The sequence below is a fragment of the Alosa pseudoharengus genome, unplaced genomic scaffold (assembly GCF_046254945.1).
Source record: "Alosa pseudoharengus isolate Yale_2024_CS ecotype anadromous, Long Island Sound unplaced genomic scaffold, YU_APseudo_1.1 YU_APseudo_1.1_scf_22, whole genome shotgun sequence".
Lineage (NCBI taxonomy): Eukaryota > Metazoa > Chordata > Actinopteri > Clupeiformes > Clupeidae > Alosa > Alosa pseudoharengus.
In genome coordinates, this window is record NW_027468680.1 from 25,330,901 (window position 1) to 25,356,252 (window position 25,352).

At 40.0% G+C, this 25,352-nt stretch overlaps 1 protein-coding gene across 1 annotated transcript; it reads right to left on the reverse strand.

Moving 5' to 3' along the window:
- Positions 1–3,634: 3,634 nt before the first annotated feature.
- hhipl2 (HHIP-like 2) lies at positions 3,635–24,879 on the reverse strand. The gene is made up of 12 exons (XM_076299799.1): positions 24,776–24,879; positions 16,534–16,750; positions 13,276–13,611; positions 12,664–12,980; positions 12,434–12,577; positions 11,754–12,085; positions 11,505–11,631; positions 11,053–11,198; positions 10,881–10,962; positions 9,355–9,437; positions 8,161–8,292; positions 3,635–3,696 (listed from the first exon to the last, which is right to left on the reverse strand). The coding sequence occupies exons 1-12, from the start codon at positions 24,829–24,831 to the stop codon at positions 3,635–3,637; spliced, it is 2,034 nt and encodes a 677-aa protein (XP_076155914.1). The 5' UTR covers positions 24,832–24,879.
- Between the last annotated feature and the right edge of the window lie 473 nt (positions 24,880–25,352).

Genomic DNA, 25,352 nt, shown 5'->3' on the forward strand with positions numbered 1-25,352 from the left:
TTGAACTCATTAATTGTTCAGTCTGTTGTCAATACCTTAAACCATTTCACATGGGAAAACACAATTTGCAGATCTCACTTACAATTTTTAGCAAAACTTTGAACACATTCTCAAAACACATATGCACTCTAATGTACATGCATCCATACTGGTAAACACAAGTGGCAAAAATTAAATAGAAATAGACATACACATTGATTAAACACTACCACTCAAAATTGTTTTCAAATGATGAATTGATGAATTGTTTCAAATGATGTGACAAAACCAATGTAAGCCAGTTCAGAGAGCAAACAGGTTGTTGAAGGTGGGAATGAGAATGGATAGAAGAAACTATGTGAGAGGACTAGGACTAGTGCATATGCGAGGTGGGGGACGAGGAGGAAGGGGAGGATGGCAAGAAAGAGGATTTTCATTAGACTCTGTAGTACAGTGCATTGTAGGCTGTATACTGTACAATACTGTAAACAAATCGTATGGCCCTGAACATGTGCTTTCCATTTGTTTACAGTACTGACTGCTCAATAGATTTTGACTGAGTGCAAGTTCATATCAACAAAGAACAAGAATCAAAGGATAAGTTTGTGAGATGCAGGGTACTGAAAAAAGATTATATTTTAGAGGGTTACAAGAAGGAGGAAGAACACAAAAATGCAAAGAGCCAAGCAAAATAGTAAATTCTACTTGATGTTTTTGTTTATAAAAAGACAATGATGGAAAAATATGAAATTTGTTTTGAGATTAAAAATGGACTTCTCCCTGAGAACTATATGTTTTGAACAATGTGTTTTCTATTTCTGGTGTATTGTTTACTGACTGCTTGATAGTGTATATAATTTTGATCACTTTGTTTATGATTTAAGAGCAGTGTTTGATGAGCACAAGTAAAACTGTTTTGAAGCTAAAGTTTGATTTTGAGCACAGGTAAATCTGGTTTGAGGTGAAAGTTTCATTTTGAGCACAGGTAAAACTGTTTTGAGACGAAAGTTGGATTTTGCAAGAGGAGTCAAAGGTTTTGTAAATAGTGCTTAAAGCTGAGGTTTTGTGTTTAATGTTTTAAGAAAATGGAGCAAGGTTTCAGAAATTGTGTTTTAGCAATTGAGAAAAACTGTAACAGAGGTGGCCAGATGAGGCCTTGTCATCATATTAGTATAGTACCTTGAGGCCTAGGCTATTTTCAATGTAATTTTACTATTACAGTTTTTCTCAATTGTTTACACACAAAAACTGGTACTTGAGACACAATGACCACACCATGTAACTCATGCACCAACCCCCTGAACCAATTCTGCTAAACTACAAGCACAATTACTGCTTTACACTTAAATTGCAGTTGTAAAACACACTTTTTCACAACACTACAAACAATTCTCTGTGGCTAATCTGGCTTTGAAATTGCAGCAAATTTCTACATGGTATTCAACTTGGGGCTGAAATTGTAATGTATATCAGCCCAAAATAATGAACTTCTCCATAGTAAAGAATCAGAAGTTGATCATGAATGCTTAAACTCTAACCGTGATTCTTATAGCACAGTTTCTAAAACTATTAACACTGCTTTGCACTCAGTTTGCAATTTTGTAACACACACTTTTCTGCTTTTTCACTGCACAGCACTCTTTTTGTGGAACTGTAAACACAACTCACTGCTTTACACTCAATTTCCAAATGATCAACACACTCCTAGCAAAACTATACACATGTATGGCTATTATTATATTATGACCGCCGCGCAGCGAAGCGGCGATCACATAGGTTTAGTCAGATTTTTTTTTTTTTTCTTTTTCGCATGCCCAAATTTCCGTCAATGAGTCCCGGGACACTGAAAGACCGGGGTACACGAAACTTGGTGGGCATGTAACCCCACATGGATAGCATGGAACCATCATTTTTCGTTTTGATCTGTAGCCCCCCCGCTGGACTGGACCCCCCGAAAGGAGGGTAGGGCAGACACAGTTTTCTGTGAATATCTCGAAAACCGTAGGGTTTAGGAGGACCATTTTTTTTTGGTATGTTGATCTCAAGAGGCCATGTCAACCCATTCAATAACCACTCATTTCATGTATAGCGCCACCTAGTTAAACACAAAAAAGTAAAAATGAGGTGTTGTAATCGCAGGTATCTGTGACCTAACATAGTCAAAACTGCACGAAATTGGAAGTGTAGGATCATTATGACACCCTCTGAATGCACGCCAAGTTTCGTGGAATTACGTTCATGGGGGGCCACACAATAAATTAATTTATGTTACTATACACCAACTGGCCTGTAGGTGGCCGGAGACAGTTTTCTGTGAATATCTCGAGAACCGTAGGGCCTAGGAGGTCCACCTTTTTTATGTATGTTGGTCTTAAGGGGGCATGTCAACCCATCCCATTACTACTTATTTCATGTATAGCGCCATCTAGTTAAAAATTAAAAAGCAAAAAATTAGGTGTTTTCATCACAATATCTCTGACAAGGTCAAAACTGCACGAAATTAAAAGTGTAGGATCATTATGACACCCTCCGAATGCATGCCAAGTTTTGTGTACTTTCGTTCATGGGGGGCCTTACAATAAAATAATTTATGTGTACATTTAGTGACGTACACCAACAAGGATTCCCGGGACACTGAAAGACCGGGGTACACAAAACTTGGTGGGCATGTACCCCCACATGGATAACATGGAACCGTAATTTTTCGTTTTGATCTGTAGCCCCCCCCGCTGGACTGGACCCCCCAAAAGGAGGGTAGGGCAGACACAGTTCTCTGTGAATATCTTGAGAACTATAGGGCCTAGGATGACCATTTTTTTCCGTATGTTTGCCTCCAGGGGTCATGTTAACCCATTTCATGTGCACACATGTGCACAAACAGATACACACACACACACACATACATTCACAGTAATCATACGTATGACACATACTCACACAGTAGACATATGTACGCTTGCATGCACAGGCACATACGCAGGCACACACACAAGCACGCACACACACACACACACACACACACACACACACACACACCACACACACACATAACATAAACATAACACAAACAATCAAGAATTTCTCAGAATTATGAACAGGCAAGATGGAGGTGGGGTTGTATAAAATGAATTTTACATGTGAAATCTATGAACTAATAATGTTTTGGTACTTGTTGTCTAGCAGATACCAGTGAGAATTGAGTGTGGATAATGCAATTTAGTGAGACAGTTAGAATCATATAGGCCTTTCAGCGTGATTTCTTTTTGTGGAAAAAATGTGCTGGACTGGGCGGCGGTCATATTTTGTACCGCTCTGCGGTATATCTAGTTTACACTATTTTGTCTGGGACACTGTCACATGTGAAAACTGTTTTAGATAATTAGTTCTTTGCAATCAGCCTAATGTTACAATCTGCCTACTAGGCTATGTAACCAGAGAGGGAAGACCACACGGATTTTGCCGTATAAAAATATGTATTTATTTAAGTTAAAGAATTAACAACGTAGGTTAAGTAAAGTCAGTATAAATGATAGGTTGGGAAATAAAAGTGTATGCGATATGAGTATTGAGGTGTCGTGCGTAAAGAAACAAATAGCCAAAATGGTGCGGAAGAGGAGGATAAGCGGCGGCCTCCACAACCAGGTCTGGCGAGATCTTAAAGCCCACGATCCAGGAAGTAATCACACGCGCGTCGCATCACACCTGTGCTTGGCCCACCTGTAGAGGAGACGCAAGACAGGAAAAGAGCAACAAGGAGGAGGAGCCCGGCAGGTCCGTGACACTAAGCACTATACATAAGCAAATTGAAGTTTGGATCCCTGTATGTTTACAGAACAAAAGTATGACCTCAAACTGACATAGCCTACCTTGTGCACAGAGTGTCACAGCCACACCAGGCTCCCCTCCAGCCACACCCACTGCTCACTCTCCTGAAGCTCCCCTCACTCGTTCACACTCCCCAGTCTACTAATGACCTGCACCTGTTCCCAATCAGCCTCACTCCCTACTTAAACCCCAGTCTCCCCTCAGTATTTGTCTGGCCTCGTCTTTGGCAATCCCTCATTCCGTTTCGGTGTGAAGAAGGTGTCCCCAGAGACTCAGACTCCTACCTCTAAGCCCTCCTGAGTGTTAAGTGTGAGCTTTGTCGAGAGTTTGTTGATTCCTGTGGGCCTTTTGTGAGTATTGTTTGGACTCTTCGCTGTTGGTCACCTCCTGTACCTTGAAACTCCAGTGCTTCAGTAGTGTTTTCCCCCCTGAGTGTTTTCTCTTTTGCCTGCCTTCCATTGGACTTTCTAAACCCTGCCAGTTTGTGAAATAAACCCCTTGAACCCGATCCTCTGTTGTCTGAGCCTGTGTCAGTGACACAGAGAAAGCAAAAGCCAGATGTGTTTTTTATTCATACCATCAGTGTGTAGTTGGCACAATTATTGTGATTGCTTGTGTTTACTGTTTGATAGGAAAACACAATTTTTACGAAGGTCTGAAGAGTTACGGCTCCCACACACATCTGCGTTCCGTCAATGCATGCCAGTGGGTGTTCCCGACGGTAGCTATGCAAATGACTTGAAGTAAAACCGTAATGTGATTGGTTGGTGCCGTCCGTAGATTGGCTTGATTGGCCAGTGCCGTCTGTCGGTGCAGCAACAGCTGAACTCCTCAACGCGAGCGGCGGGAGAAACGCGACGCGACGGACCCACAATTCAGTTCGGCAACGGATCACGTGAGCCCATGTAAAGTGAATGGGATGTGTCTCCAACGCGAAGCACGCAGCTGTGTGTGGGAGCCGTTAAGCAAGGTGTGTTAGCTTTTGCAAGAGAATTACAATGTTTTGCTGATTTGATGAAAGGTTTTCTTATTTGTATGTAGAGATTTGCAAAAATAGCCAATAGTTACAAACATGTGCTTAAGCAATCAGAAAAAACTGTAATGTGATCGCTTGTGTTATACGAAAATATCATTTTTACGAAGGTGTGAAGGAGTTAAGCAAGGTTTATTAGCTTTTGCAAGAGAACGACAATGTTTTGCTTTGGTGAAAGGTTTTCTTATTTGTGCGTAGAGTTTTGCAAAAATAGACAATAGTTGTGTGCTTAATGTGCTTAAGCAATCAGAAAAAAAAAAAAATCCATGGTTAATATAAGGGTGAGTCTTTTGCATTAGGATAAAACACTGTCCTTCGGTTTATGCACATCTTTATGAACAATTGTATAGCATTCTGGTGGTCATATAAAATGTATGGTATTGAAAGTGGAGATGACTCGGGGACCCGTAAGGTGCAGTCAGTGTTTCTTCCTCTTGCCTTACATAGCTCATTTTAAGTGTATTCAGAGAATTCATTTCACAACAGTGCTTATCTTCAGCTGCTACAAATCGCTTTATACTATAAGAGAAGTAACAATGAGTCATGTTGCCTCCAGGAAACCCGACAGCCAATTTTGTGTGGATGTCTTTTACTGACTCTGTCATCACCCTGCCCCCATTATCTGTGAGTGAGTGTGAACATTTATCACTAAACATCAGTGCTTCCTTCGTCAGCTTGACTTGAGAGTTTGATCCTAAAAAACCTTTTCCCAAAATGGGCAGATCTTCTATACTCCTCGCTCTCGCCTGCGTGGTAGCGTTCCCTCAGCAGTGGGGCTTTGTCCCACTGACCGACGGCTTGCGGTTCCACGTGAAATGCCTCAAGCAGCTGTCACTGGCCCATAGCAGCAGAGCGGGGTTCAGGGGCCATGGCAATCATACTCTGGCTTTGGGATTCATGACAAACGTTTTCCATGGCCTTCGTTTATCTGCCCAGTCTCCGTGGTGACGCAGCATTGGTGGTAGGCCAGAGTGACACGTTTGTGATGGATCACCACTTTTCCCCTCCTGCTTGTAAAGTCACACATGTCAAGATATATTTATTTTTCTGTTAATTACATCTATTTTGAGTGTGAATTCTATTGACACCATTTATTAAACTATTGAGAATTCTCCTCAAACTCATTTGATAATGTTCAGGTAATGGATTGTCAGGGGAAATTCCCATATACCACTGTGTGCAGGTATGATAATTGGAAGATTATCATATAGCCAACTCGACATGCTGAAAACATGTGGTCTGCCAGGGGGTATGCAATTCTACTCACTACTTTCCTTTTTTTGTACACAAAACGTTCAGGACATTACGGAATTGTTGTCTTCAGAGTAATATGCAAATCACATGCTGCATGCAGCATCCCGACTGGATGAGGGCCTTCATAGATTTACATTAAAGCAGGATACCAGGCCAGGGCATGTATGCAGGGATTTCAACATTCCCCCTCGCCTCCAGTCCTGCCACCCTGTCTTTAGGGGTATAATTACAGGACACAAACTCCCTAGAAACTCACAAAAGGACTATATTAACCTCTGCTTTCCCCCTTTGTGCCTCCAGACAGTTGTACAGGAGATTGATATGCATCTCTATAACAGACATTTTAGCCTGGAGGACTGTCTACAAGATGGCTTTGCAGACAGAGTTTAGGGCAGGGGTTCCCAGCCTTTTTTGACAGATTACCCTTTGTCACAAAACTTACTAATCATTCACCACATGTTGTGAGAGCAGCATCTCATTTCTGCTGTAACATCCAGTCAAGAGCGCCACTTTGATTTTTAAGCATGATTACATCAATCGAAGGTCTAATGCGGGCTAAGTTCAATTTTACGTGACTAGATTGCAATGAAGGATCCATATTAGTTTAATTTGAATTTCATTTCATTTGAATTTCAGGCGCCCCCAACCAAGGTTGGGAAACGATGCCTTAGAGCAATACCAACTTCCTAAGCTGTCAACATGGAAATTTGGATACTATATTACTATTCAATCATTATTAAATTGCGTTGTCATACCATCATGGATTTGAAAAAAAAATCAGGTCTCCGAACTATATGTTTGTGAGTGATATATGAACAAATAGCTAGCAGCATCGTGTCCAGTCTGATTAGTGACCTAAGTAACAAGCTCTTTCCATAGCTTTCCAAGGAGAGAAACATTGCTTAGGACACAAACAACTGTTCAGGTTTAGAAAACAATGTTTCCTTTTCATAACTTTATTTTTATAATTGTTTTTGCATCTCTTTATTTGTTTCATCATTTTAGTGCAATACATTTGGTCTCAACATTTTATATTTACACCAGAAAAGGTGAATTCCTCATGTGAGATCGTCACATGCTGGGCACAAACTGACCTAGACATACAAAATCAATTTAATCATAATATCATTATCCTTTTTTCTTTTTTGTGTTGGCTTGAGCTTTGCTGGTTTTTATTCTAACTGATTTCATTGTTCCTTTTTCAACCCGTTTGGTCATTTTTGATTTCTCCACCCTCTGCCTTGATGGTTGTTTGTTAGGTCTCTTTTTTGTAGCCTTTTTCTTGTTCAGTAAATTGATCTTAAGTGCAACTTTCAGGTCTGGTGTGGGAAGTTCTGCTTTGGGATATCTGACTCCTGTCTTTGCCTTCATCTGAGTGATCTTCTTCACTTTTCTTTGAGGCTTCTGCTTGGAGAGTGTTTGGTTCAAAGAATTTGCTTTTGAGGAGGTAGCTAGGGAAGTTGACTTACTTACAGGGAGTGAGGTAGATTTGTTCTTAGTTATTGGAGCAATATTATTTTCAGGACATGCAGTGGTTTCAGACTGACTTGTCACAGGTGCTTTGGTTGTAAATGTCGTCAGCTTTTTCTGTGGAGTTCCTGTAGTCTTTTGCTTGGAGAGCGTTTGGTTTGTAGCTCTTGCATTTGAGGAAGTTGCTGGTAAAGTGGACTTTCTTATAGGAAATGAAGCAGTTTTGTTTTTAGTTATTGGAGCAATATGACTTTCAGTACGTGGAGTGGTTATAAGTTCAGTTGTCACAGATGCTTTGGTTGTAAATGTCTTTAACGTTTTCTGTGGAGTTCCTGCAGTCTTTCGCTTAGAGAGTGTTTGGTTTGTAACTGTTGCATTTGAGGAAGCTGTTGGTAAAGTGGACTTTCTTATAGGCAGTACATTTGTTTTGTTCTTAGTTATTGGAGCAATATTACTCTCAGTACGTGGAGTGATTTCAAGTTCAGTTGTCCCAGGTGATTTGGTTGCAAATGTCTCTAGTTTTTTCTGTAGAGTTTGCTGGAAGAGTGTTTGGCTTGTAGATCTTGAATTTGAGGAAGTAGATGGTAAAGTGGTCTTACTTATTGGAGAAATATTGCTGGTCTCAGGTAGAGTGGTTTTAGGTTGTCTGTTGATGGGTGCTTTGGTTGTATACTTTTTCAGATTTTTAAGAGGAGGTCTTGTAGGCTTTTCATTGACATCCAGTACAGTCACTGAAATATACAGACAAAATTAGAATGTATAGAAGTAATATCAATAGAACAATTAAAATCCCAGTGCACTCTAAAGTGACATAAAAAGAGTGAACATTGACCCTGGATCTAGGCTGTGATCAAACAGTATTTTTTTGCTTAGAATTGTAAATGAATGAAAAAGCCCAGTTTCTAAAAATGTTGGGATGCTATGTAAGATGCAAATAAAAACTAAATGCTATGATTTGCAAATCACACAAACCCTACTACATTTGATTGAGACTAGTGCAAAGACAACTTGTCAGTTGTTAAAACTAAAACTAAATGATTTTTTAATTGTTTTTTGAAAAATACTCTTATCAGGTATATGATTTCAGTGTGGGGTTTTCATATTCACGTTTTATATTCCATGATGTACCCTGGGACAGGCCATTGTAGCATTGGGCACATTTTGCTGGCATCAAATTCAAAATGAGCTTATATCTTTCCATGGAATACTCAAATTTGTTAGTTTTAACATTTGATGTGTTTCCTTTTTTTGCAACTAAATATGGGTTTATTATTCTGTAGATTATCACACTTTACTTCTATTTACATTTTGTACAGCATCTCAACTTCTTTTGGAAACGGGGTTCTACAGTAAATGGCAGCCACCATTCCTTGGTTCCTTTTTTAACTCCAGTATACTCCATCATTTACCAGAGAAAAGGAGACAGTGCCACCTTACTTGTCGCTTACTTTTAATCGACCACTTCAGTAACATCCACTATTGATTATATTAATGTAATAGCAGTCAATCTAACTGTAGATTAATGTAATCAGTCAAATCCTCTTAGCATCACAGCTGGCTTTGCATAAGTCCATATTCTCCTTCACTCCTTTGCCACAGGACATTTTCCATGGAAAAGTGGGTAAGGAAGGACATAGAATGTTTTTTTTTTTTTGACAACAGCCCTGGTATTTTTTTTTAAATCTAAATAAGGAATATGTAAATCTGAATAAGAAAAATATGTAAAGGTATCAAGCCACTGACTCAAGTGACAGTCAAAATAAACAAAATAATAACAACAAATAATGACTTACATTCTCTTGGAACAAAAGGAACTTTTTTGCCTCTGACTTTCACAGGAAGTGGCTTGTATTTACATTTCCCTGGAGCTGCTCTCCTGCAAAGAGGTCAAAAACAATCCAAATGATAATTACTTTGCACTGGATAGGATACTTTACAAAGAAAAGGTCCAAAATGCTCGGAGGTTCGGTATTCCAAGGTGCTCTTTGGTGTTGGGAGCTCACTTGTTGTTAAAGTTTTCAATCATGATATGGTTATTAAAATAAAAACTTTTTATATATTTTTTTCTGAAAGAAGAGTGCCTTGCATTTCCTTTTTCGTTCAGCTACTGGATAGGATACATTTAGTTGTCTTTCCTAGGCACACTATTCAACAATAACTCACAGGTTAGCACGTAATCAAGTCACGTGACCTGACTAGGCTGTAAATCAGTGGAGATTATACTGAGAACGGCTGGGGATGCAATAATTGTGCTTTGGCTGATTTCTCTTTCCACTAGCCTGTAAAAGTGTGCACTAGCAGAATCTGGGAATCAGTCACAGCTGGGAGAGTATATGGTTTCATGGTCACGGAGGTGGCTGTCTGGTTTGTAGATCATGAGTGGACATATTCAAGTTGAACAAATACCTTTTGATGACAAAGAACTTCAGTGAAATATGTGTCACACTGGCAGAATGCAAAATCTGAGTTATGCTACTCTTTGGCCTGATTTGAACTGATGTGATGACTCAAAACACTTTTGATCTATTATTTGTCTATCAACTACTGATAATCAAGTAGTCATAGTGACAGACTTTCAACCAGAAGAATGGATTAAGTTCACAGATAGGCCTAGATAATAACATCATCAGTTTACAAATCAGCTAGATGTTGCTTTGAGTGTGCATTTTTTCACAAAAAGAATAAAAGACTGCCATACAGAGGAGATTCCAAGATAAGAGGAGAAAGAATGCAAACCATGTGTTCAAAATGTTTTTGGAAGTGACCCATGTTGGAACAGGCAGATATTTTCATATAGTGACCTGTCACAACTGAAGATTTAACCTCACTATGGAGGGTCTTCATGAAATACTGTGATGCACAATCGAATTAAGGCATTAAGGAAAGCTACTGAAAGAGTCGAGAGATGCAGAAGCACATTCAGGCACTGGAAATGAGTTACTATCCATCTGTGCATTTAAAAACCACTTTTACCGAGCAGCAGCCAAGAACCTTATTAAAGACATGTGTAAACCTGAGTCTCACTTGAATTAGTAACTTAGCTCACCTACTGAAGCAATGTGCACAAAGCCTACTGTATGACTGTATACTGCTCTTCTCACATTGACCGCTATTTATTGTCCTATTTCGCATCAGCTTCTATAAAAGCGGTAATTTAATAGTGAAAGCTGCACTGTTGGTGTTGTTTTTGCCCCCATAGGTTGCTTTGTTGGTGATTTTGTTTTTGATGTTTATTAGGCTTGGTTGTTGTGGGAAATCCCTTACATATAGCACAAGGAATTGAACATCAAAGAAAAGTTAGCTTTGTATGATGCAGTACCTGGAGGGATCCATAAACTTGTATATCGTTCCAAAAGGAGATATAGCACTTGGATATGAGGTGGCCAGGAAATACAGTTCACCTACACAAGCACAGCAGATAAGAGGTTTTAAAAGAGAAAAAAAGTGAACTCCTCTACTGTATACATTTCTTAAAATGTTCCAAAAATCACCTGCTTCATCTTCAGCAAAAGAAATAATGAACTTATGATGGTGGTTGATGAGTCCTGGAAACGAGCAGGTGGTTGTGTCTCCCATACATATGCTCTTCTCCTTCCAGGTCCCAGTGACCTTATCCTCTTGTAAGGCCATCAACCGACTAAGGGACAACAGCCAATGCACATGGCACGAGTCAAGCATTTTGGCCCCTCTTAAAAATCATTCATCCCAGGTCACAGCTTTTTCAGTTGTCAATGGAATAGAATCACCCTAAACTCGTATGTCCTTCCCTTGTCCTTGCAGTTGTATTTAAATGCACGTCTGGAATGGCCTACACCAAACCAAAATGAAGCAAGTCTTTCAAAACAGAGTCAGATAGAGCACAATTTTGAAAGCTTGCTTTGTTTGATTGCTCTTACCAGACTAGTATTCAATCAAATTCATAGCAGATCATAAAAACACATACCCACTCATGAAGTCTCCAAAGATATAAAGGCTGTTGAGATTGGGCCACTCACATCCCCTGTACACATAACCCCCTGTTATGGATTTTCCAATGTGGTGCCCATAAGCAAATATTGGAGGGATATCCTCTGTCAATTAAAATGGAAAGGTTACTTTCATGCAATGCTGAATGTGGTTAAAAAGGGAAATAGATTTTTAAAAAGGGCATATGCCATAAAGTTGCTCTCAGCATCATTGATACTGTACTCACTCATCGAGGAGTTATAACACTGCTTAATATCAAAGCACTCAAAGCCTTCCTTGGCCCTCCATCCGTAGTTGCCTCCCTTCACGATGATGTCCACCTCTTCATAACGGTTTTGGCCCACGTCGCCACAGATGATTCTGCCCCTGCCGTAGCGGGTGACTGGGTCGCCTCGGTCCACTGAGCAGCGCCACATGTTCCTGACACCGTAGGCATACACCTCTGGCCGCGCGTCCTTCTCTCCGATGAAAGGGTTATCAGGCGGGATCCTATATGGAGTTCTGTCGAGGCTGCTGCCATCTATGTCTATGCGCAAAACTTTCCCGAGCAGAGCGCTCCTGGAAGCAGTGAAAAGAAGAGGAAAATCAATTTAGAAATTGTGTAGTAAGGATTCTATTGTGATATATCTTAACTGAGTTAAAGGAGTAATGTTACTCATCATACGGTACCTGTCATTTTTTGGAACTAGTTAGCTTTATGTTCTGGTCAAAAAAAAAATGATCTGAGTAAAAAAAAACAAAGTCTCACTAATGCAACGAAGGGGGATATTTTTTTGTGAATGATTGAAACCATATTCATAATGTTACGTCATGCAGGGTTTTTCTCATGAGCACTGAAACATCTAGCTTTGTATTCAGTAGATGCTCTAGCCAGCATTGTGTCATTTTTAGTGACACAATACTCACTTATTTTGAGCATTTCCAAATTTCCCGAAAGGATCCCCTGCCTTTCCGCCATCTCCTGTGAAAATGTACAGGTATCCATCAAGGCCAAACAGCAGCTGCCCACCATTGTGGTTTGCAGCTGGCTCCTCTATCTCCAGAATGACCCTGCAAAAGAGATTAAGAACCTTAAAAGCATGGCCCTTATCCAGGCTACAGATACCAAGACTCCCCACTTCGGCGTCGCAGCGAACCTCTCAGAGTTGTGGTCGGCTCTGTTCATGTCGTGGGCGGACGTCTTCATCTCGCTGATGCGGACCTTCTCCAGGCTGCCCTGCACCAGGATGGAATAGTAGATGAAGAAGCGTCCGTTGTCGCGGTAACGCGGATGGAGAGCTAGGCCCAGGAAGCCTCTCTCATCCCCGAGCCAGGGGGTGGTCAGCACCTCGCCGCTCAGGTCCAGGAAGGGCTGTTCCATGCGACTGCCGTCCCTCAGGTACACCCACACGAAGCCCACCTGTTCAGCCACGAACAAGCGGTGGGTGTCATCCCCACTGTGGAGCATCAGCACCTGCAACAGTCCAAACAATGAGCTGCATCTAAGGACATACTTCTGCACTGCAAACCTAAAGGTGACATCTCATCTGAGACTGCAAAGGTTGACACTCTGCAGGTGCTATGCTATAGATAAATGTTTAACATCATGGCATTTGCCCATCAAAAGCCATTGCTCTCGTGCCATTTCTTATAAATAGATGTTTTCAGAGCTTTCTTTACCATCACCATCCTAATCTACTCTACCATGCAATCTGTATAGACTGATAGCTGGTACAAATGCCTGTTAATTGACATTACATAATACACACCGGGTTTCGCAGTCCATTGGCCACCTCTGTCAGGCACAGCTGGACACAGCCCATGGGATCCTCCTTCACTTTGCCAAGTTTGTTGGAGAGGTAGTTGTTTTGGAGCACATTGGGATAACAGTAATCCCTGTCAGATAGTTCAGTAAGACTGCAGAAGGTGATGCTGCCCTTGTCCGATGCCTCCTGAAGAACACTGTTGTCTGTCATGTACTTCACGAAGGAGCCACACTTGGTGTGGAAATCATGGCAATAGGAGAAGCAAAGGCCTGGAAACTCCCGCACTGGGGTATAGGGGTTCTCTGCATCAAACAGGTGGGCTGCATAAGGGGAACATTCCTGGGTAAACAAATGGTCGCATTAGCAATATTCATGATAGCAATTCATATTCACGGCTGTGCTAAATGTTCTTTTCATTAATTTTCATGGGTAAGCGCCATGATACATGTGTAATGTTTTGGCGCTCTATAAGCACAATAAATTAATTAAATTAATTAAGCCAGTGGGGTTTACACAACATCATAAATATAAGCAAAAGAATAGACTTTTGACAGCTCATAAGTTCTGTAATTAGCAGCAAAGACTTGAACATGGTTTGAAGTCTATCTGACTGCCATCATAATCGCAACCCTGCTTCCAAAAATGTTGCGACATTTTGTAAAATGTGAATACAAACAATGTAATGATCTGCAAATCTCGTAAGCCAACATTTAGCTGCAAAAGGAACACAGACAACATATCAAATGTTGAACCCAACAATTTATTCTACTTGAAAATGAAAATATCTGACTTATTGTGAAGAATTTGGGGATTTCATCATCTTTAGCATATAATAATATCATTCAATAATCAGAGAATTCAGAGAAATCTTTGTATACAGGAAACAGGGCTAAAAAACAGTATTGGCTGCGATATTCAGGACACTGCATTAAAAACAGATATGTTTTTGTCATGGAAATCATGGGCTTCAGAAAACCTTCGATAACCATTGTCTGTGAACACAATTTGATGTTCCATCTACAAATTCTGATTAAAACACCATGAAAAGAAGAATATTTAGACATGACCCAGAAATGCTGCCTGTTGTGTGGTTAGACCAATCAAAATGTGTCATTCTTTTTGGAAATAATGGATGCCAATGCCAAACTGCATTCTGCACTTGTTATAACAGTATGGCACATAGTAGAAGAGTTCAGGTGCTAAAATGGCCTGCCTGCAGTCCAGACCCGACAGTCAGGGATGGGCAAAAATACATCAGAATGTATTTTCAAATTTTAATAATAATAATATTAATAATAAAAGTGTATCAAAACAAATTACAAAATACAGTAGCCATGCCATGTATTAAATGAAATACTGTATTTTTGTTTTTTGAAAATACTAAACACACTATTAAAAGGGAACATGAAATCACTTTTTAAACCTTCCATAGCTGTCTATTTAATCTATTCCTTCATCACTACACTGACTCTGTTGATAAAGTGGGCAGTGTTTGAGAACAACAGCTTTTCTCTGCCTACGGGACAAGCCATACCTCTGCAAACAGTCAACAGATCAACTATGCAGACCTGCCTGTAACATATCATAGCCTATTGTATCAGAGATGTACTCAAGAAGTCACAACTGAACTTGTCAAGTGGCACAAACTAACCACCGAACATACTGAGAGCCACAGAATGTGGGCTTAAAGCAACGCAGTTCTATTACCTTAAAATAACGACTTAAACCTCATGGTACACTGCCATATAATACTGAGAATGAAGTCTCTGACATAGTGCAATATAATTCTGGGCATGTATTGACAGTGTAAAGCTGTTGATCAGGTAGGATACCCTTTCAGTTGGTTTTTAACTAAGCGCTAAATGGGGTTCTATTGACACCAGTGGGCATAGATATGGATGACACGTGAGCCAACTTTTTGAACAATGTTGCAGAGGAACCACATAACGGGTTTCTTGCGTTCTGATGATTAAAGTTCAACTGATGGTTGGTGTGTGAGCGGGGTGTGTGCGAGCAACCTAGACGTTATTCATCTTGCACTGGATCATCTTCCTGAATCTCAATATTACTAAGTCAGCACCAATCAGAGGCTACATTCATTGTTTTGCACTTTTATGATCACATTTGGCAATATTTTATATACAAAAATACACACCTATAGTATTTTGATACAAAATATGAAGCCATTTTCTTCAACCCAATAAAATACAAATTAAGTTATGGTGACAACGGATGGATATTGCAGCTCCTGACTTTTAGGAATTGATATGGTTAAAGCAACATAGTTTTCAACCTAATGATCCAAATAACATTTCTTTGTTATGAGTACAGTTGGCACAGTAATGCATTTCACAAGCTGCCATACATCTGAATGAATACCATATAAGGTCATTCAGTCTGGCCTCAGGGAAATCTACCCTAACAGTGATCAGAGTCAGACTGAGACAGAGATAAGTGTAGAGGGATGAGCACAGCCATGTTTTCAGTGCAGCTCTCCATCAAATCCTTTAGCTGTTTCAGCATATAAAAGACGTTAAAAATGAAGAGACCTTGATGTGAAAAGACAAACATTAAAGAAGCGCATGTGATGCTCTTTGTGCTGCCATAGCTGGCGTTTGAGGCTCCTCTTAATCACTATCACATCTGTCACATATTACACATGGCACAATAAAATGAATATACAACATCTGTAAAACATTCCAATTCATTGCCTTTCACTGCCCAAAGGTGAATTCGTTCATTTTAAAGGAATATTTTATATATATTTATTTCGTAATTAAGCTATACCGTTTTTGTAACAGCAATGAAGCACACACCTTATTTTGTAGAGATTTTGTAAAGTAGCTAGTGAAAAAGTTAAGTAGAGGGAATAATAACAATATAGATGAGCTCCATGTAATTGCACATGGTTTCAATAAATCATCACTCTGCCTATTGTATCATAACAATAGCTAAATGCTAAACACTTACCGTCCCATGGGTCCTTGCGCAACCATTGTGGTAACCGTGGGTTAAGCATCCCAGATTTAAACCTCGTCGCGACTTTTTCCACTTACATTAACTAAAATACAGCAGGCTCAAAATTGAATTCGCGGATGTGCCTTCCACCATTAAGGTGCTTTTATGTTATGATAAAAAAAAGTATTAATGATAGTATTAATTACAGAGATAGAGTTCACATAAACACAATGCATGACTAAACATCAAATATGAAGTCCAACATTAAACCCAAGTTGACCACTTGGCGCATAAAAAAATTACCTGACACATAATGTCTTTCAATAAATCACCACAACGTTCATAGTCTTCTGGATTCAAGTCAATCATGTCCCAATACCTCTCCGCAATGGTACTGTCAGCATCTTGATCACAGCATCCGAATGTATCGTAATGGGTGCAAAACTCTAGGTGTGTCGTTGGCTTGAATGGTGGCTGAAAGTCTAAACACTGTGGATGCGAAGACGTTTGTCGCACCAAACTGAGCAATGTGAGTTCAGTAAGAATAATCCTTAAAGTTGTTCTCCTGATGTGGATCCGCTGGTTACGGGAAGTCTTCCATAAACCAGCACCTTGGGTTCCATGACATTCCCGCTCCCTCATTTTGCTGTGTGGAAACACACACAGGTAGGTAGAGACCAAGTGTTTGCATATGAAGGCTACAGTACTGTATGTGTGCGTGCGTGTGTGTGTGTGTGTGTGTGTGTACAGTATGTGTGTGCGCGCGCGCGTGCGTGGGGGTGTGTGTAGGCTATAGTGAGTGCTGAGTGGTGCGGGTGTATGTGTGCGTACAGTACGTGCGTGAGTGGCTTGAGCAGGCAGAGTTAGAGACCGAGCAAACACCTCTAATAACTTCAGGATGATATCATTAATAGCCCGGTAAAGAGCATACCATGAAATCCATATTTCCCTCATTGAGGCAATGTTTAAAATGACAGCCCGGTAAAAAGCATGCTATGGAATCTATATTTTATTCATTGAGGCAATGTTTAAAATGACAAATTCCTGCCAACAGGCCTAAGTTTCTAGAAACGTATTGATCCATCCATTGGTCAATCGTGAAGTTAAACTCTACATTGGTCTTTCTACACGCAGTGTAGTGTTGCCGAGAGAGATTTTTTTTTCTTTTTTTTAGATAAATAGAACAAAAGAAAACCTAAAAATATGGATGCATTTAAAATGACTCAATATTATTGGCAGATACAAACTGCGCATGTATTGCCGTTTATTTGTCCCACACCACCAGATGGCGCATGTAGATATCGTGCAATTCGGTGTAGCCTAGACGCTGCAGAGATTACAGTTTTTTTCTGATTGCTTACAGTTTTTTCTGAATGCTTAAACACATTTTTTGTAACTATGGCTTTTTTTTGCAAAACTCTACACACAAATGGCAAAACCACTCACTGAGTTCGCAAAACTAAAAGCACAAACACTGCTTTGCACTCAGTTTGCAATTTTGTAACACACACTTTGCACAACTGTAGGCACAATGGCTATTATTTACACTATTTTGCCAACTCTTTGGCACACTTTCTCATGTGAAAACTGTTTTAGATAATTAGTTCACTTTGCAATCAGCCTAAGCACTATAAATAAGCCACAGGTAATGTACAATGGGTACAATGGAGTGAGCAGGAAGAGTGAGAAGAGAAAGAAATAGCCCTTTTACAGACAAAAAAACAGTCTACATGTGGGGATATTGTCATGTCAGGCCTGGATACGTCATTCCAGAATATATTTTTCCCGGTGCCTCGGACTAGGACATTGCATGTGATGTAGACAGAATTTTGAGAGAGACGACCCGATGTAGACTGATTTGTTTTGTCTCAGTGAAATGCTATTTTGTGTTTTGACTTGGAAAAACACACTTGTGTTTGTTTTGATGTGTGTAAATACAGTAAACACTAATACTTGAAGTTTGGATCCCTGTATGTTTACAGAACTATGACAAAAGTATGACCTCAAACTGACATAGTCTACCTTGTGCACAGAGAAAGCAAAAGCCAGATGTGTTTTTTATTCATACCATCAGTGTGTTGTTGGCACATTGTGTGCTTACTATTGTGATGGCTTGTGTTTACTGTTAGATACGAAAACACCATTTTTACGAAGGTGTGAAGAGTTAAGCAAGGTGTGTTAGCTTTTGCAAGAGAACTACAATGTTTTGCTGATTGGGTGAGAGGTTTTGCCATTTGTGTGTAGAGTTTTGCAAAAAAAGCCATAGTGACAAAAAATGTGCTTAAGCAATCAGAAAAAACTGTAAGCACATTTTTTGTAACTATGGCGTTTTTTGCAAAACTCTACACACAAATAGGAAAACCTTTCACCCAATCAGCAAAACTGTAGTTCTCTTGCAAAAGCTAACACACCTTGCTTAACTCTTCACACCTTCGTAAAAATGATGTTTTCTTATCAAACAGTAGGCTAAACACAAGCCATCACAATAGTAAGCACACAATGTGCCAACTACACACTGATGGTCTGAATAAAAAACACATCTGGCTTTTGCTTTCTCTGTGCACAAGGTAGACTATGTCAGTTTGAGGTCATACTTTTGTCATAGTTCTGTAAACATGGATCCAAACTTCAAGTATTGGTATTTATTCACACACACAAGTGTGTTTTTCCAAGTCAAAACACAAAATAGCAATTTCACTGAGACAAAACAAATCAGTCTACATCGGTCGTCTCTCTCAAAATTATGTCTACATCACATGCAATGTCCTAGTCCAAGGCACCGGGAAAAAATATATTCTGGAATGACGTATCCAGGCCTGACATGACAATATCCCCACATGTAGACTGTTTTTTTTGTCTGTAAAAGGGCTATTTCTTTCTCTTCTCACTCTTCCACTCCATTGTACCCATTGTACATTACCTGTGGCTTATTTATAGTGCTTAGGCTGATTGCAAAGTGAACTAATTATCTAAAAAAGTTTTCACATGAGAAAGTGTGCCAGAGAGTTGGCAAAATAGTGTAAATAATAGCCATACATGTGTATGATTTGCCAGGAGTGTGTTGATCATTTAGAAATTGAGTGTAAAGCAGTGAGTTGTGTTTACAGTTCCGCAAAAAGAGTGCTGTGCAGTGAATTGTGCCTACAGTTGTGCAAAGTGTGTGTTACAAAATTGCAAACTGAGTGCAAAGCAGTGTTTGTGGTTTTAGTTTTGCGAACTCAGTGAGTGGTTTTGCTATAAGTATATATATATACAAATTGTGCTATAAGAATCACAGTTGTGTTTAAGCATTAAAAAAAACTGTAAACCAGCATGTATGACCAGCAACGGGCAGTAGTTACATACATATATTTAAAATAAGTATTTCAAATACAAAATAGTATTTTGTAATTTGTACTTTATTGGGTTGAAGAAAATGGCTTTGTATTTTGTATCAAAATACTTTATAGGTGTGCGTTTTTGTAGTTTAAAAATACTGTCAAATATTTTTGGTAAAACCAATACTTTTGGTGATGTGATGACATCATAAAAGTGCAAAACAATGAATGTAGCCTCTGGCTGCATCGCAACATCGCTTAGAGCACCTTTAACATGATCATCCAATTGGAGCACATGCTGGTTATGTGGTTCCGCAACATTGCTGAAAAAGTTGTCCCATGTATCACCTAAAGAAACACAAAGATGTGATGACATCATAAAAGTGCAAAACAATGAATGTAGCCTCTGACTGGTGCTGACTTTTTGCCTAGACTTACACAATATTGAGATGCAGTAACGTGTAGGTTGCTCTCTCTCTCTCTCTCTCTCTCACTCACTCACTCACTCACTCACTCACTCACTCACTCACTCACTCACACACACACACACACACACACACACACACACACACATACATGCTTCAAAGCCGCCACCATCATACCTGTGCCAAAGAAACCTGCTCCATCCTGCTTCAATGATACCGCCATGTGGCACTGACACCCATCATCAAGAAGTGTGAACGGCTTGTCATGTCACACATCAAATCCACCCCCCCCCCCCCCCACCAGTTGGCATACCGAGCAAAACAATCTACAGAGGATGCAATCTGCTCTGCCCTTCATCCAGCTCTTACCCATCTGGACAAAAAAGACACATATGTGAGAATGCTGTTCATAGACTTCAGTTCAGCATTCAACACAATAATACCGCAACAACTCATCTGCAAACTTGACAAACTAGGATTAGGTACTTCACTCTACAACTGGCTATTGGACTTCGTCAGTCAGAGGCCTCAAGTAGTGCTTGTTGGCAACAACATCTCAAGCAGCATCACACTGAGCACAGGGGCCCCTTAAGGCTGCGTGCTCAGTCCGCTGCTCTTCACACTGCTGACACACGACTGCAGAACAACTCAAAGCACAAATCACATTATCAAGTTTGCGGACGACACAACTCTGGTGGGTCTCATCACCAAGGGAGACGAGACTCATTACAGGAAGGAGGTTGACCTTCTGACCACGTGGTGCAGGAACAACAACCTCCTGCTGATCGTCAGCAAGACCAAAGAGATCATTGTTGACTCCCGGAGAGGTCACACCCAACACCTGCCACTGTCCATCAACGGTGTTGATGTGGAGAGAGTGAACAACACCAAAATCCTGGGGGTGCACATCACTGAAGACCTCTCCTGGACCACCAACACTGCATCACTGGTGAAAAAAGCCCAGCGGCGTCTCTACTTCTTACTCAAGCGGGAAAGTGCTCCACCACCCATCATGAGCACTTTCTACAGAGGCACCATTAAGAGCATCCTTTCCAGCTGCATCACTGTGTGGGGCGGGAGCTGCACTGACTACAACAGCAAAGCTCTGCAGCGCATAGTAAACACAGCCGGAAGGATCATTGGTACCCCACTCCCCTCCCAGAAAGACCTAATACACCACCTGCCTCAGCCGCAAAGCAACCACAATTGTGAGCGATACAAGTCATCCAGCTCACAATTTGTTCAGCCTCCTGCCATCCGGGAAGAGGTACAGGAGGCTCCACTCCCGCACCACCAGACTCAGCAACAGCTTCATCCACCAGGCTGTTAGGACGTTGAACTCTCTCCCCTCAGTCACCAGGCCATCAAGAAGATGACCCCCCCCCAATGTCTGTCTTTGCACTATCATGCCACTTGCACACTTCAGGAAACAAAAAACTGTTACTGATGCTGCTATGACTGAACTGTCTTTGCACTACCATGCCACTTGCAAACTTAATTTAAATGTCTATTTATTGGTGTGATATGTCTTAATGTTTTTAGCTATGTCTAGTTTTTAATTCTATTCTAGTTTTTAACTACATGTCTTTGTCTTCACCGTGGGATAGAGGGAAACATAATTTCGATTGCTTTGTATGTCTGGAACATGTGACGAATCGACAATAAAGCTGACTTTGACTTTGACACACACACACACACACACACACAAAGTACACTTCTTCTCTCATACCCTCACTCAACACACTCACTCAACCACACTTTGGTTGATGTGTATGTGTTCTTCAAAGCTGATGATACACAAGGCACCTTTCTGCGCAATGTTGCTGTGCAATGTTCTGGCATGTTCCCTTTTGATATTTGGCAACTTATTCTTGAGAATTTGATGCAATTCAGTAGGCACATTAAAGGTGCCCTAAGTGATGTAGCGCGGTTTCTAATAAAAAAAAAATTGTCACATACAGCAAACATCACCTCACCATCAGCTGCTTGTGCCCTGAATACACTGTAAAAAATGCAGTTTCTGTAGACAGCCCAGGCTCCAAAAACTGCAACAAAAAGAACCTGGTCCAACCTGGACCATAAAAGCGTGAGATGATATGCACGTTTAGGAGTTTAAACTCTCTTAGGAGAGTTTCGGGAGGGAGGGGGAGGGAGTAGCAAACTAGCTCTCTCTTTTGTTTAATCGTCAACAGAAGTGACGTTACAACATCGCTTAGAATGCCTTTAACATGATCATCCAATTGGAGCACATGGTACTGGTTATGTGGTTCCCCCGCAACATTGCTCAAAAAGTTGTCCCATATGTATCACCTAAAGAAACACAATGAGACATATGATGGCATCAATAACACCATTTAGGGCTTAGATGGTACATAGTTAATCAAAAACCAACTAATCAACCATCCTAAACCTAATCAACAGTGCAATATCAAGCATTCTGGGTATATAGTGACAATGTCAGAGACTTCTTTCTCCATAGTATGTCAGTGTGCCATGAGTTTGAACCTATAAAATACAGATAGTATAGAACTTTATCACCTGGAGAGAGGAAATACTCTTTTTCTGATTGGCTGGTGGGGTAGCTATTAATTCTGAATAACAGGACACCTATGAAGTAGGTCTGGTAAAAAAAAGTTTAATCACTGTTCCATATCAAGGGCCGTTATCCCTTACACATTGGGTTGCTTTAAACCGACACCTCCATGTAAATGACTTTACAAGCTAATTAAACATAGATAGATAGATAGATAGATACTTTATTGATCCCCAAGGGGAAATTCAAGGGTCTCAGTAGCATACAGACATCACACACAACATGCACTTACAGCAGAAATGGTAAACATAAGTATAAGTATAAACATATAACTAAACTCCACTGTACAATAAAGACAGTAGAAGATAAGAAAACTAACAAAACTAAATACTAAATACACTATATAAATTAAATTAAAAAGGTCCAATGTGCTTGAGGGTGATCAAGCATAAGACACTTGTAGTGACAGGGCCAGGACTGGTAAGGTGCTCAAGGGAGTGAGTGTCATGGTGAAGGTTCAAAAAGTAGTCCAACCAGTCCTTTAGTTATGTGTGCATGGCAAGGTGCTCAAGAGAGTGAGTGTCATGGTGAAGGTGCAAAAAGTAGTCCAACATTAGTCCAACAATGCAACAGTGCAAGAATAAGGTCTAGAGACCAGCATAAATAATATGGACAAATAGGAGAGTAAAGTATAATGTAGACAAGGTAATATAAAAAACTATGTCAGTGCAAGAACAGGTTAAGGTAATAGGGTTATAGCCATTCATTCATTCAGTATTGTAGCAGAAGCCTATCCGCAGCCATTGATCATGTGTGCTAATATAGCATGAAAACCAGTGTAGCAGTAAAACAGTAGTGAAAACATTAGGCTGTGGACATTAGTAAAACAGTAGTAAAACAGTAGTAAAGCAGTAGTGGGCAGTCAATACTCAAACATGGAGAGGGTGGAGAGGCAGACAGACTAAGCAGAGAAGTCTATCTCTCCTCTTCCCTTTAGTGAGGCATTGAACAGTTCAATGGCCCTGGGGACAAATGACTTCCTCAGCCTTTCAGTTGTGCATGGCAGTGAGCGAAGTCTCCAGCTGATCAAGCTCTTTTGCTTTTTAATAGTGGTGTAGAGTGGATGACATTCATTGTCCAAGATGTTGATCAGTTTGTTCAGGGTCCTTTTGTCAGATATTGAAGTGATGCACTCCAGTTCAGCTCCCACTACAGAGCCAGCCTTCCTTACCAGCCTTCCTTACCAGCCAGCTGCTGTTTATGCAATTGGGAATTGCTGAGTAAGCTATAATGGTGTGGGTACACACATGGCATGACAGTGTTAATCAAATGGTAATGCTGTTAATTAAACGTGTTCAGAACAGTTGAATTCCTCTGAATTTTGAGATGGTACCAAGTTTCAGGCTTACATCATGTCAGTTCATCTCTCAGCGGAAGACAGATGAGATACAGATACAGGTTCTATTGTTAGAGAGAGCTGTTTGACGTTGAGTGCCATTTCACCTGCAATTCACAGAAGTATCATTTCCCCTTAATTTTCTCTTTATCCCTTTTATGGGTGCAGAGGTACCACACCCTTTAGGTATAGGACATTAGGTTCAATACAGATGTGGCAGATGTACTAAATGCAGTCTTTAACAGTAATCATCAACAGTAGTTTTTTTTTTTTTTTTTTGCTTGCCGACCACGTTTTGTTTGTTTTTTGTAAATTTGTAAATTCTATTGTATTGTTATACTGTATACTTAACACTATTTTTTATATTTCTTACTGTCTGTTTATATTCTTTATATGTTAAGTTAGTGTTGTACTTTAAGAGCAAAGATGAACTGGAGTCAAATTCCTTGTTCGTTTATGCAAACCTGGCCAATAAAGCTGATTCTGATTTTGATTCTGATTCTGATGTTGACAGATTAATAACTGGTTTGGAAGCAGTGACGCTGGCACCAAATATTAGCCTAATAAATCTAGACGCACCCTAGAGGCAGCAAATGGGTCTGGCTTGTCATCATTCAAAATAGTGGCACATTGCTGCATGGTTTAACTCTTTCCCGACAGCCCATAGAGAAATCAGTACGTACGTACTGATGACGGAAATTAATAAAAGTATCATTTTTCTTCACTGAAACCCCATGAAAACGTCTTTGTATGTCAATGAGTGTCTAAGCCAATCAAATAAATGGGTTTTCCTTGGATATGTGTTGAATTTTTGCTATTGGTTAGATTTTATATTTTGCGATTGGTTGTCAAGAGCCGATCGCGATATTTCAACATGGCGAGTAATGACAATCGACCGAGGTTCAGTGGTAGTAATGACATACTGTTCATCTGTTTTTAAAAGTACATATGCCCATGTTGTCTAGTGATATGAAACTGTGTGGTGTAAGAGGGTAGGGGCCAAATCTGTAGTCTAACTCCGTGTGGGAGGTATCTGAATCTGTTAGGTCATTTTCAACAACACTGACTCTGTTGGGTCATTTTAACTGTTCATCTGTTTTAACAGTCTAAACTGTGTTAACATGATTATTACACATTGACCAAAAAAAAAAAACATGATTATTAACCAAAATAATATGTATGAGATGAAATTGTAAGTTATTTTTTTGATACAAATGTGATATTGCAACTAATTTTGATAATAAAACTATATAATGGTTATTTAGGCTCGTCTGTATACATAATTTCAAAATTAGTTATTTAGAGTTCCTTTTACCCAATTGCTACCAATATTTATTTAGCCAACAGGTAAATGCAACTTTCTGCTATTTCACTTGTTTATAACATGCTGTGTTGAAGCTGTAGAGCTTCACAAACTCAAAAAAATGTGCCCGGAATATGCAAATGTTATG

Excerpts from the sequence above, each read along its gene's own strand:
- hhipl2 (XM_076299799.1), bottom strand. The coding sequence starts at position 24,831 with ATGAACAGTATGTCATTACTACCACTGAACCTCGGTCGATTGTCATTA. Across the intron at positions 11,199-11,504 it reads TTTGGAGACTTCATGAGTGG|TCGGTTGATGGCCTTACAAG; the intron begins GTATGTGTTTTT and ends GTTGTCCCTTAG. Across the intron at positions 3,697-8,160 it reads CAGCAATATTTCTCCAATAA|GTGGGCCAAGCACAGGTGTG; the intron begins GTAAGACCACTT and ends TCTCCTCTACAG.